Source organism: Meleagris gallopavo, chromosome 6 (assembly GCF_000146605.3).
Source record: "Meleagris gallopavo isolate NT-WF06-2002-E0010 breed Aviagen turkey brand Nicholas breeding stock chromosome 6, Turkey_5.1, whole genome shotgun sequence".
In the NCBI taxonomy this organism is placed as follows: domain Eukaryota; kingdom Metazoa; phylum Chordata; class Aves; order Galliformes; family Phasianidae; genus Meleagris; species Meleagris gallopavo.
This window is the reverse complement of record NC_015016.2, coordinates 25,564,190-25,577,949: the sequence shown is the minus strand read 5'-3', so window position 1 is coordinate 25,577,949 and position 13,760 is coordinate 25,564,190. Positions and strand designations below refer to the sequence as shown.

Sequence of the window (13,760 nt, the reverse complement as noted above, 5' to 3'; positions counted from 1 at the left end):
CGGCGCTGACGGCGGTGTGTTTAACCCTTAGATGGTCTCTAGCGAGCCGCTGCTGCTGCCGGTGTCACTGGAGGGCGAGTTCTCCACTAGCATGAAGGAGATGATCGGCGGCTGCTGCGTGTGCTCCGACGAGAGGGGCTGGGCCGAGAACCCGCTCGTTTACTGCGACGGGCACGGCTGCAATGTCGCAGTGCATCAAGGTGAGTGGGCGGGGGGCCCGCGCCCTCCTCTCGGGCTCCCTGCCCTCTGGGCCCGTGTCCGTGCCCCTGGCCGCCCCCCGCCCCCAGCGGCCCTTCGTGGCACCACAGCCGTTTCCCTGCCTGCAGGCCCGCATGCTGGCTGATCTGACCTGGCCTGTCATCCCGCGCCTCACCGTCTGTCTGTGTGTCTGTCTTTTCCCTCACGTGAGACTTCCTACGCTGTGACTTCCTGTGTTGCGACTGGTAGAGACAAGGAGCTGTGCTTCCAGTTTTCCGTCCCTTCTCCTTCCCTTCGGACCTCACAGTACTTGTGCTTCCCTGTCCTTTGCACCCTGCTGACAGCCTCACCTATTGCAATCCGAGGAAAACTCCTGTCTTTTTTATTATCTTTTCTTTTTTTTCTTCCCCCAGAGTTCTGTCCTGGCTTCTGGCCTGGCAGTTGTTGCTTTGTTTCATTCTTCCTCTTCTCAATTCCTGTTGTCTCTGCCTTGCCCAAGTTAGATAAACTGTCAGCCAGTAGCTGAGGAGTCTTTGGGACTGGGAGGCGGCAGTGTGTAGGGACAGCTCAGCTGTCATGTGATTTCTGCCCCTGCCTGCCTTTCCTTGAATGTCGTTTGGCTGAGGTTGCCTGGTAGGCAGGGAGGCTTCCTGTCGTGGTTGTGCAGCAGGAGGATGCCGGTCGCAGCGGCTGATACAGGATTTGTTTGGATTAGTGAGACCGGTTGGTGGTTTCCAGCTCAGCGCAGGAGCTTGCATGTTCTGTGTTTCATTTTTTGTCAGCGGGCTGACCCTTCTTGTGATTACAGAGAGACTGAGTTCTGCTGCTTATGTTGTAAGAAAGGCAGTTACAATCACTTTTGCTTTATGCGTAACAGAACTAAGGAATAAAATTGTAGTTTCTCATTATAAACTCCCAAGCAGTCACGTGAACTCCATGGTGTTGGTTCTCTGACTCCTTCTAGGTGGTAAATAAATGGGAGGAGAGGTAACATTCTCAATCCAGTTTACTAGTCTGAATGCCTGATGTGTGTGAAAATACTATTAGCACGTCTCTAATGCTTAGTCTTAAAATAAGATGACATAGTAGCTGTTTGTTGCATGTATATGTTCTTAAATAGCAGTGTTAATTTACGGAGACGTGCAGAAGAAATCAGTTGCTGGAGTTCAGGCAGAGAGGAGCTGACAGCATCTGTGAAATCAGCCAAGATTTGAATTAGTTTTGTGTTGTTTTAAGAGCTGAATAAAGTTAACTGGTAAGTTAACTGCTTTTGTGGAACCTCAGGATCATGAAAAAGAACACCAGAACATGAATAGTTTAAGAAGTCATATCTAAACCACCTACTACTATTGTATTATGTTTAGTATCTTCCTTTAGATTTAGAGTCTCACTGATGGTTTCAGTGAGCAGATCTGATGATAGCGGCTGGGTGCTGCCAGTGCTCACTGAGCTGAAAAGGTAACAAGAAAGGTCTGGTTTAGGAAGTATTCCTAATGAGGGGGAGAATTAAGTAAGTTGGGTGCAGAATATTGCACTTCTTTAAGTTCAGGTCCATATCTGAATTTGAATACGGAAGGAAGCATGCAAAGTCCTGCTTCTAAATCCAGGTGCTGTTTTAGAGATAATAAGAAAGGGAGAACTGTAAGTTTTGATGTATTGTATTGGTAATGTTTTCTGTTTTTAATTTGACATGTTGTGTGAAGATGGTAGAAGAAACATGTTGATTCTAAATTTTCTTTTTGTAGTTTTTCTGCAGTAAAAGCAGTGATTGTCAAGGTAAAAGCTGGTGCTCCTCATTTGAAAATCAGATATAAGAATTCCCAATGAGATATTCTTAACTGCATTTTAAAGTTACTGTAGTTAGTTTTAATTAGTTCGGAGAAGTCACCTTTGCCAGCATTAAGCCATTGGCAAGTTGGGAATACGAAATTCCTCAGTGTGTTTTCCTTTGCGCAGTAGTAGGAGAATAAACCAAAGGAAGACGAGAAACTCAAGAAATAATATCACAGTGTGTCAGAGCATAAAGCAGTGGTGGAATTCTGTTAGGCTCTGGAGGTACTTTTACATTCGTACCAAGTACTTCAGCTTTGGTCTTTGCCCAGCTTGTGTTGCCTTTGGGTTTCATTGGCAGCCCCATCTCTGAGTTGTGTTCTGCAGTTAGTTTCTTACTCTGCACTGCGTTCTGGTAATTTAAATGTGTGATTGCATGTTTGAAGTCTCCCACTGAATTTATAGAAGAATTCAGAATCCCCCTCTCCTGTCGGTAGCTAATACAAATGCAACTAAAACGAGATGTTTTCCTCATGTTAAAAAACTTTCTTGTACAGGGTTATCAGGTAGTTTGGTCTGTCAGTGCTTGGATAATGTATTTGAAAATCTGACAACTGATCTTAATATGACTAAGTGTATGCACAGAATAGGAAGTAGTTTCATTAACACTTCTTTGTAGAAGGAAAGGTGCCTTGTGGAAGGAAAGCTGTTACATACTGTTGCTGCATTAGTTTGCTGTTGTTACAGGCTAGCACAAAACCAACAGTGTTTTTGGATATATGGTAGAAGATAGCAATACGATCTCAACTTTCCTCATTAATCTATTAATATGTGATCCCCCGGATTTTTAAAATTTAAATAAAATATCCTTACTGGCTATTGAGGCATTAAAAACACAAGTTCAGAGTCATGATTATGTTTTTTGAGAAACATTTTTGGCTTTATGGGCTGTTACTAGTCATTACAACCATGCAGATAGAAGAATGTAAGTGCTATGAGCAAATTGTGATACCATCATTCCATCAGGAGTTCTCAACGTTTTTTGATCTGTGCATTTGGACATAAACGGTACTGCCAAGTTGCTAAACTCTTTTTCTGTTGAATTTCTTATCAACGTACTATAAAAATATTGATGGTAGTCTGGCAGAGAAATGTGCACATCTCCAAGCAGCCTTTTCCTAAGGGTTTATGTTGTAGCCTGCTTACAGTTACAGCGTTAGTCGTAATGCTCAGATTGGTTTGGATTTAAAGCTTCATGTGAATTTTCAGGGCAAAAAAGCCAACTTTTTCTCATTGTTAAGTTCACAATGAATTTTTTACCTAAAATGGATTGTGTTATTCATAAAGTGTAAGAAAACATGGTTGTAACTGAGCGTATGAATGTGTTATGGCCATCTCAAACCTTGTCAGTCACTTTCAGTTTTCTGTTATGAAAAATCTGTACTACAAATGAACGCTTATTATTGTAAGGTATGTCACCCGTTTTGCTGGTAAATAAATAGCAAAACATACTGCATATAAAATGTATTGCTGCTTTTGAATTGTTACATTACTTAAAAACTAATTGAACCAAGCATTTTTTTCATAAGTTGAAGTGGAAGGTAGTTGTTCTTGATGTCTGGTACCATTGTGGTAGAACTTCATGTGCGGTGCATAGGTGTGAATTTGGGTCGTTAATGTGAGATGTATGAATTTCACAAAAAAGCATAGTGTTATGCTGTAGAAATACTGCAAATTTGCTGACATATTGTATCTTGTTCAAAACAGCTTGCTATGGAATTGTTCAAGTACCCACTGGACCTTGGTTCTGCAGAAAGTGTGAATCTCAGGAAAGAGCGGCCAGAGTGGTAGGTGCTTTGTTATATGTTGCTACTTACAGTGATGGTGTGGGCATTGTCTGCTGAGGTACCTCAGTGGCAGTAGAAAATAGCTCTGTTTTCTGTCATAATTCTATCTAGATGCCATTCAGAAAGACTTTTTTATAAAGCAATCTCTAATTGGTCATTCTTTTTTTCTTTAAACAGCTGTTTGTGTGGTTATTTTCTTCTTATCTGTGGTGGGGGTCTTGTATATATTTATCTGCTTAATACTTTTATGGTTATTGTTCTAAATTTCAGAATCTAGTGTTTACTTTGAATTGGCTTTTGTCATACAATACTTCTAAATAAAGAAATGTGTTCTTCTGTCCTCTTATTTATTAACGGTAAGTATTGAGGACTCAGGTAAACCTTCTGAGCAAAAAAAGCCAACCAAGAAATAGTTACAACCCACTTTTTTTTGTGATTACATGCAATTCTTTTCTGTTTTTTACTTGTATGTTATTAACTCAAGCTGTGTGATGTCAGACATTTTTAGTAAGAGAGAATCATGCTTATCACTACTTCTAGTTTGTTTTCCAGCAAAAGCTAAAATGAGGATGTTTTGAAAGACGAAGTTGGTTTTTTTGCCTCTTAAAAATAAATTCTTTGTATAAAAATCACGGGATAGTTCAGTGCCTTGGGTCATTGTGAACTAATTTTAGTTTTCAAAGCTAAAGACAAACAATGAGTGTAAAACTGAATTTTTAGTTACATCAGTGGCTGGCAGGATGTTTACATGAACTGCTTGCTGTATTGTATTTTCTTTTCTAATATAGTGTACTATTAAAATGTTAGGAAGACTTCCCAGGGTGTGAATTTTTGGCATAGAGTTGAACAGTCTTGTTCATCTTCTTTTTCCCATCTCACATGTAGTAATTTCCTAATGTGCTAGAATGTGTTTCCTGCTCCTCCAGAGCAGATCTGTTGGTGGAAGCAAGAACAGATTGGAATTAATGTGCTCTCCAAATATTTGTCAGCAGAAAATCGAAACCACCACCCTTTATAAAAAAAGCTCATTTTTTCCTTGTCCTGGGAAGATCATCAGCAATGTGAAGTTTTAAGAGGAATTTTTTTTTTTTTTTTTCCATATTACTGAATTTGATCTATTCAGTTTGACAACAGAAGAAAAATTGTGGAGGGGAGAAGAGAGATGGTGGCTGGAAGGAAGGATTTTCTGGGTCATGATAGGAAATTCTCATCAGGATTTAGAGTGTAGTTATTCCTGTCTTCTCCTGACCCAGTGTATGAAGGAGAACTGCACTGACTCCTGAAATAAGCGTTGTATTACTGCTGCCTGATAGTTTATGGAGTTCACCAAAGAAAATAGCTTTGATGGGCATTACACTGTTCTTCTTCACTGATGGAACTTGTTAAGCAGTCAGCTTAACTGAGTTCTCTCCCCATTGTATTCAGTTTGTGTTTCCACCTCGTGTCTGTGTACTGTACAGTTCAAAAAACTGATTTGTTTTATAAAAGAAGAAATCTTCTAAAAGAAGAAAAGAAGAAATCTCTCCTATTTGTCATACAGCATAGGTTTAAGTGGTTCTTAAATGACCCCATGTTTGGAGGAGGGGCAAAACAGCTTTATAATAGTTAAAATTTTAAGAACTACTTGTATGCTAGTGAATTACAAACATGGTGCTCGTCTGTGAGGTGTCTCGGTGAAGTCCTTAATGTACAGAAACTGAACTGAAAATCTGGCTTCGGTCGGAAACCAAAACATTATCATTTATCAGACACGGAAGGTGGACCACAGTTACAGAGGCAACCCCTTCATCATCATTATAGGAGGCTGGAGCTTAGTTTTTCTGTTTGCATTTTTATCTTTGTAGATAAAAAAACCAGAAACTATCACATTGAATGTGCTTCAGCTTACTTTTAATTGTTAAGAAGACCCAAGTCTTGCACTCAAGGCAGATGTTTCCATACTGATGTGCTCAAAAGATTTCTTATTGTTTGTTTTAAGCTGCAGTCAAGACAAAGAAGGGCTAGTTGCTTGCACTGAAGTTAGACTTGCTTAATAACTGAATGAAGCAGACTAGCTCAAGAGTGTGTAACTTAGGTAGGTGGATCACCAGAGAGGTTAACAGCAGAAATGAGTTTTCTGTGTACTTTCAGTCGTTATGATGTCTACCTTCTTTTTATTCTTTTTTTTTCTCTGCTGACCTGGTACATACTGCTTGTCAGTGGAACTGATGGTGCTGTGTAGGCTGTGCAAGCCTCCTGGCTGATGGATTTCTGTGGTTTTGATAGTTTTGATAGTGAGGTTGTTGCCAGTATTCTGGGTTTAGATGGTCAGCTGTTGGAAAGCACATTGTGGTGGCTGAAAGCCCTCTTGTGTCTTGGCTCTTCTGGAGCCATATTTCTGTGTGCATGAGAGAAACTGCAATTTTGGTAAACCGAAGCTTGTTAATGGACATTTTGAGATGTCTGGTAATTATTTGATTTATAATCATGCATATACAGTGCATAAGAAGTAGATGAAATAAGAAGTAATCCCAGTATGCATTTTTCTTTTTTTTTTTTACTAATAAATATATATATATATATTTTAACTATTGCTTGAAAAATGTGATTTTCCTAAGTGAGCTGACTTATCTTAACTGACTCATGGTGTGTTGACTCCCTTCAAGATAGGTGGCAATTGCTTTCAGTTTTGCTGATGTCAGCGTTGACTGTTATAGCACTGCATTGTGTGCATTTTTGATGTGTTCAGAACTTCTAAATAAAAAAACTGGGCAGATACAAGTTGCTGTAGGAAAAAATTAATATTAGGCTCCATGAACGGATGTGTACTTATGAAATAATATGTTAAAGGCATTCGGTTCTGACTTGGGGAGCTGATTAATGTGTGTAAGTTCTTCAGAGCATGATAGTGCTTCTGTCCAAAGAGAGCCTAGAGAAGCTAAGTTTAGAATTTATAGCACAGCTGTTCAGAAAAAAACTTTTTTCCCCATCACGCTATTATGTTCAAGATATTTTTCTTGATAATCTTATTTCAAGAATGATTTAATTATAGTATTTACAGGAGTAGAAGTAGGCAGCATGTTTTACTACAGGCTGTTCTTCCTTGTGCTTGTCATGAGGGAGCTGGAATAATCCATGTGCAAGAGATACCAGGCAGCGCAGAGACATCTGACATTTGCACAGTTAGCTTTTGTGTGGTCAGGCTTTTAGCTGCATGGGTCCTCATGGATGCAACTTGATTTAGAGAGACAAGAAGATCTTGGTAGTTTGGAATTCCGGGAAGCACAATTCATATCATACGTGGGAGTTGGATTGCTTGTAATAGAACAAGTGAAATAAAATAATACAGTGTTGATTTTTTTTTTTTCCCCCCCACTGCAGTATGTATATTGTAAGCATGTTGTTGGATCTGAAAAAATGTTTGTACTTGGTTGAAACTGTGTAAGCTTGTTAAAGATGATGGGGTTTTTTCCACTTGGCATTTCTGTAATGTTTATTTTTGATAGGTTGGTTTATGAAGTCAAGTGCAACATTGGCTTGCAACGAAGTCCTGATGTTTGAGTGATGCTGCGGCTGGCCTTGTTAGTCACCTGGATTTGAGTCCTGGGGAGTGTGTGGAGAGGGCTGTGACTCCCTGTGGAGTTAGCCACATTTGAGTAGTGTTCGTCTGGATGTCAGCTGAGTCAAGGGTTGCTGGAGTCTCGGCACTTACATGTATTTCTTGGAATTTGTTGGGAGACAGATAGACCGTGCAGTCAGTTCAGATCATACAGTACCTCATAGTCAGGGGTTACAAACTGCAGAAACACAGCTGTAGTGTTTGCCTCCAGTGCGAGTTCAGGTATGTTGCACTTTTGTAGTGATAGATTTCTGCTTTAAGTCCTGCCAGACCTGAGCTGTTCCTGCATCTGCTGCACAGATGATCTGAACTCTGAACACTTGAGAATAATTTTATTTTAATCTGTAGTTTAGCAATGCTTGTAGTTTGCCTTTCCAGATTCCTCTTTTTTTTTTTTCTTTTAAAGCTTTCATCACACGTGTCTGTCTGCAAGTTCATTATTGAAGAGCTGTTTATAAGGGTTATATGATGTATCCATAATTTAGCCCTGATTTCCCCCCAGCGTTTAAATAGTATAAAATAACCATGCATATAGCGTTGCTTGCATTTTGCCTGAACAGGAGGAAGTAAATGAGGAAAAAATAGAATGCAGGCTTTGGAAAAGTGTAGGTTTGTAATCAGGGCTCTGACAGTTTTGACACAATAAGTTGCTGCTGCAGGAGTGGAATCTTGGCCTATACTGAGAGTCTTTTTGATGTGATTGTTAGATCTGCAACTGTTAAATAGAATGCATGTTGATAAATATGGTCACAATAAGGATGAAGTAATCTTAATTTTAGAGGAAGAAAGTGGTTTGTAATGACTTGCTGCTTTCACTTTTTTTTTCCTTCTATGCGAAATACTGGAACCCTAATAGTTAATTCCAGGATTAATTTACTGTGTGTTATTTCTAAGGTACCCCTTGAAATAATTCTTAGAGAAATTTTGGAATGAACGCTCTGTTATATGCATCCATAATTAATATTAAAGCACAACTTTATTGGGCTATAATTACAGATACTTTAATAGTACACTGACAAGCAGTAGAGAAGTTGCTTTAGTTTTGAGCATAGAATGGAAAAAATTTACTTACTTTTATTTGTCACTTGTGTTTTCTACACAAAAGTAAATAGTAAACTTCTGAATAAGGGGAGGGACTGTAAAATACAAATGACCGGAATTTTTTTTTTTTGTAAGTATGGGAAACTACTTCTAATCTCCCCATGCTTTCTCTCCGTCTAGAAGTCAGCCAATGTTTGTTCATAGTTGGCTAAGTGGAGTAACCTGCCTGTCTGAAGATACACAGGCATTGCACTTGACATTTCTGCTTTTATTCTGAACCCATATGGATTGAGAGATGTGTGTTTCTTTCCTATTAAACCAGTGGCTGTTGTTTGCCTTGCACGTCCTGAGTAGGAGAGAATAATATGTTCAGATTATTTTCGTGTAAATAATAATGACAGACCTTTAACTTCATCGCACTGTGTCTCAGAAGATGACAAAGTTGCTTAGGATCCTGTGTTGTCTAGTCGTTACAGTTAGTAGTACTATTGGCAGAAGATGCTGATGGTTTCTCCGCACTCTCAACTTGCCATTTTCCTTAGAGATATTGATAACAAATGCAGTGTCACTGAAGAAATGGCTTCTTTGGTGTCATTTAAAGATACAACAAAATCTACTGATTTGCTTGAAGCAGTAAAAAAAAAAATACTTTAAAGTGATTTTCTTTAACTTTTGTTAACGTATTTGGTATAGCTACTGATGGTACCCTGATGGTTGGTAAAAAAGAGGGACTTATAAAATTAATAGAAAATGATGCAGTTACTGTCGGCAGTTCAAGTTTGATGAAATATCACTGCATTGGACATCAAGAGAATTTGTGTGAAAGCTTTAAAAGTGGATAATATCATGCAAATGGTTATCAAAGTTGTGAATTTCATAACGTCCAAGGGATTGAATCATTGCTGATTCTAGGGTTGCTTAAAAGTACAGATGCTTTTTCACACAGAGGGTGGTGACGCACTGGAACAGGTTGCTCAAGGAGGTTGTGGATCCCTGGAGGCATTCCAGGCCAGGCTGGATGTGGCTCTGGGAGGCCTGGTCTGCTGGTTGGTGACCCTGCATGTAGCAGGGGGCTTGAAACTAGATGATCATTGTGGTCCTTTTCAACCCACATTCTATGATTCTGTGATTTTATGATTCTATGCTGATGATGGGGTCATCTTTTCTGAAGGAAGATGGCTAAGTTGGGTAAAATACTATGATTTGCAAAGTGAGATATAGTCCTTTTTGGAATCAAAAGGAAAATCAGTGCCAGGACATGGAGATTAGAAGTGGCTCTCACGTTTAACATTTTTGGTTGGTTTGACCGTTTGAATGAATTGAGTGTGTGTCTTCAAGGTGAAAATTACCTGTGCTATGTTTCAAACCATAACAGCATTTGAAATAACTTAAATTATGGCAAGCTCAAGGTATGGCAAATAATTTCATGCATTTGGGTGCATTGGCTAAATACAGTCCTGTGAACAGTGAAAAATATGCAGCCTTGATTTCTGTTTCAATGAAGAAATTTGGGAATGAGTTTCAAGATTTTAAAAGAAAAAAATAAGTATTTTGGTATATTTGTGATTCTGTTTTCAGTCAACGAAGTACATTACGTATGAATTTTCAAGTGGAAGGTATGGAGTTGCAATCAGATGTTCAACTCAAGGAAATTTTGGTCGTGTCTCTTCACCGGACTTACATGAGACCTATCTTACCAGAGAAAAATATCCTTCACTTCACAGTCACGCCTTATTAATGCAGTCACTTTTTGGCAGTGCATGTGTTTGTGAACAATAATTGCCAAAGATGGAGAGTAATATTTCGCCAAAAATCTCTGAGAAACACCTTGAGAACTCACTAAGAATTGCAACTACTTCAATCGAACCAGACATTGACACATTAGTTTCATAAAAACAGGGTCAAATATCCCACCAGTTTTATGTTTTTGTTTCTGTTTTTTATATTTTAATAAAAAATACATAAAGTTCTGTTACTTACATACGTTAACTATACTGTAGATTTTACACGTGGCCCAAGACGGCGACTGTTCACTTGGTGCGGGTGGCCCAGGAAAGGAAAAAGCTTGGACAGCCATGAAATGATCTAAATGTTCTGTGGCAAAATGAGTAACTAAAATGAGAATAGAGCCTAAAGCAAAACATTTTCTTTCATTGGAAATGCCTAGTGCTTACACAGAAATGTTTTGTGACCATTAGTTTCATTTCCTTAATTGATGAAAATTTGTTAAATCACTGGCAGAGATATTCTGTAAAGAGCTTCTCAACTGCCAGAGGTCTTGAAATGTACATAGGATTTTATACCTCTGAATTTTTAGGGTCCAGCTCTAATATGTTTCAGGAAGACACTGAAGAGAACCAATGCAAACTCGTTTTTCTTTGGCTGTTGCTTTAATTGGGATACTTTCAGCCTGATAGCAAAAGCTTGTGTGGCTGGTTGGAAATGCAGCCAAACGTGTCATAGCCTTCTGATGCTTTCCAGTAAGGGTAAATGTGTGCATATTAAATTTTGTGTATGCTTATAGTTTGTGTTCCTGTGAATCAGGACTCGGTAGTCTTAAATATGTGCTGGGAAATACATGACGTGGGACTTCTGAGGTCGGAGTAACCACATCTCCATGCGTGCTGTGTAGAGCTGGATGTCATCACTAATGGTCAGTTGTGCTGCGTGTTATCTCTTGTAGTTACCTTATGTGTACTGAGTTAAAGTTTGACCGACTGTCACCTGTAGTGTGTACTGAGTGGATGGTCTTGAAAGAATGCTGATTTGCATGCTGAGTGCCTCTAATCTTCTTGTCATATTCAGTAAATTTATTACCTGTAGTAGATGTCTCTGACAGAGCTAACTGAATCTGCATGTATCTTTATCTGATCTCTTGATAAAGCGAACTAGATTGAGTCTCTGTAATTTATCCAGGTATGAAGCCCCAAATACTTCAGGTAGTCAGTCTGTTTTTCTCTTACCTGTCAACTGTCTGCTTAAAAAAAAAAGTTTTCTCCTCCTCCTGGGACAGATGACTGAATAGAAATGGGGCAGAGATTTGGCAAATTTGTCAGCATCGAGAAATGATTATTTGAAGAGGGAGATGACTTAATTTCTTCAGTTGTCAAGTTGCAGAACATAGCACTTTGTAAGAGAAGTGTGACAGTATGCGTTCGTTTGCTCTATTAGTGGTGTCAGCCAGTTGGGGATTCGTGAATGCTTTCCCCATGGTAGTAGAAGATCTTTTTGTTCCTGTTGGTTCTTCACTGCAGCATATAAATACTGGAGCCTGATGTGAATCATAGGTTAGAAACAATGGAACTTCGGTAGTTTTTGTTTGCCTCTTTTTAGATATCTTGGCTTGAAAAATTGTGTAGTTAGCTCCGTGCTGACTTTTGCTTAAAATACTTGTATGGTTGAAAGCTATTATTTATAGAGGCATTTAAGATAAAAATATGGAAGGTGGATGCTGTAGGTTTATGAGAAAGGTCATAATTCTGAAATACTGCAGGTTGAGACTATTGATAAGGTATCTTACTATCGAGCTGTAGTTTAGAAACTGATAAATAAAGAAATGTGGATTTGGTTATATGACCGTCAGATTCATTACATAGATAGCATAAATACTGTATGTTGTGCAGATAATAGCATTGACTATCTGTGTTACATGGATAGCAATGTTGGCTGGGCTATATCTTACCATAGATGCTTTTGAAAAAGAGGTTATGTATAATTAATCCTTTTTGCTCTACTGAACAATGAAAAAGAAAAGGGAAAAGATGGTATTTTGACTTTAGTAAGTACTAGTAAGCAAGGGCTTGAAAAATCAGAAATAATCTGTAATGGATGGTTTGAAAGTACCTCATTAGTTCTAAGGAAAATGATCGAAAATATTAATAAAACATCAGAGTAAAAAGGTAGGCTGAGTTTGGTCTAAGTTCAATAATTTCTGCAGCCCTTGGGAATGCTTGTGAATTTGAGTGGGCTGGATTTTCTGGAGGTTTCAAAAGCTGCTAGGTTGGTCTCCTCTGGTTAGTATGTTGGCAATATCAGTTTTGTTTCATGAGATAGTCTGAATGGGGTGAATGGAAAAATGAAATGTCACTGAATTTTGAGCCCTGGAGTAGGTTATTACCAGCAGATGTAGACATGGTCAGTCAACCTGTTTCTGGGTGTGTTTTTATACCAACCACATGTGATATCTCATTTATTGATATGCCAGGATCTAAATTTCCAGTATTCCGGTTTGCCCCACTCTGCAAATATCTGTAACTTTTTTTTTCTTCTGTTTGTTTAATCCTGGAAAACTTGACTTCTCTTTGGGCTGTCAGGCATGTGTCCTCTGGATTAGCTTAAGTTAGGTTTTCTGTTAAGTATAATCTAATTGTCTGTTGTTTTGATTATTGTTTGATTATTTTATTTTCATGCTAGTCTTTTTAGAGTATGGTGTCTGCTCACAGAGGAAGCCATGCTTGCCTTATCCCAAATTATTGTTTTTTTTTTTTTTTAAGGGAGAATCTACAGGTTTTTCTTATGTCTAGTGTTTTCATTTTAAGGCACTTGTTGTTTTTTAACTTTTTTTTTTCTGTCATACAAATGGGCCAAAACATTATGAGGAGAAGAGATAGTGAAAGAAAAGCTTAAAAAAGGAATGTAAGAAAACTTAAGACTCCATCTTCTGTTTGAAGAGGACAGGACACAGTATGGTTTGAGATGGAAATTAAGCTTGTAAGTAAATCAGTTCACACATGGCTGATGCTGGTTCAAAAATTTGAAATCTAGGTATGCTGGGGAATAATATTGGCCCAAGAAATTTGCATTTATTAGTAGAGTGTGGTTGTATTCTTGTCCTACTCCCTATCTTCATTCCTGTTATGTTCATTATCTAGCATTGTTCATATGGCCTTACAGAGAGATGACTCGAAGTGATCTGACTGAAAACTAAGCAGCAAAAAAGTATTTTATTTTTAGCTTGCTGATCAGGATTTCCATATGGTCGAATGATTGCTCTTCCAAGAGCAAGGGAGACAGTAGAAAAGTACACAGCAGGGGGTGGCCAGTGATCTTCTTTTGGCAGAAGTCAGCAATTATGTTAGCTTAAAGTGAATCTGAATTGAAGTCAGCTGGAACTGCAGCCTAATTTCTCAGCTAACAGCTAGGAACTGTAGTCTATTTTAGCTGCTGTAGATCTTTTGCGTTATTTAGGTTAACGGGTCATACTGAGACACACTATTTATTGCATTATTGCAGTGCTGGGAATGCTGGGAATTCAGTCCTGTAGGACTTGGCTTTCTTGGACAGTCATTACTCAGGTGAATGGCTCC

At 38.6% G+C, this 13,760-nt stretch overlaps 1 protein-coding gene across 1 annotated transcript; it reads left to right on the top strand.

The window, feature by feature from the left end:
* Window positions 1–6: 6 nt before the first annotated feature.
* LOC104911451 (protein AF-10-like) lies at window positions 7–3,887 on the top strand. The gene is made up of 2 exons (XM_010712652.1): window positions 7–200; window positions 3,736–3,887. Exons 1-2 carry the CDS (start codon window positions 32–34, stop codon window positions 3,870–3,872), a joined length of 306 nt encoding a protein of 101 aa, XP_010710954.1. The 5' UTR covers window positions 7–31; the 3' UTR covers window positions 3,873–3,887.
* Window positions 3,888–13,760: the final 9,873 nt, after the last annotated feature.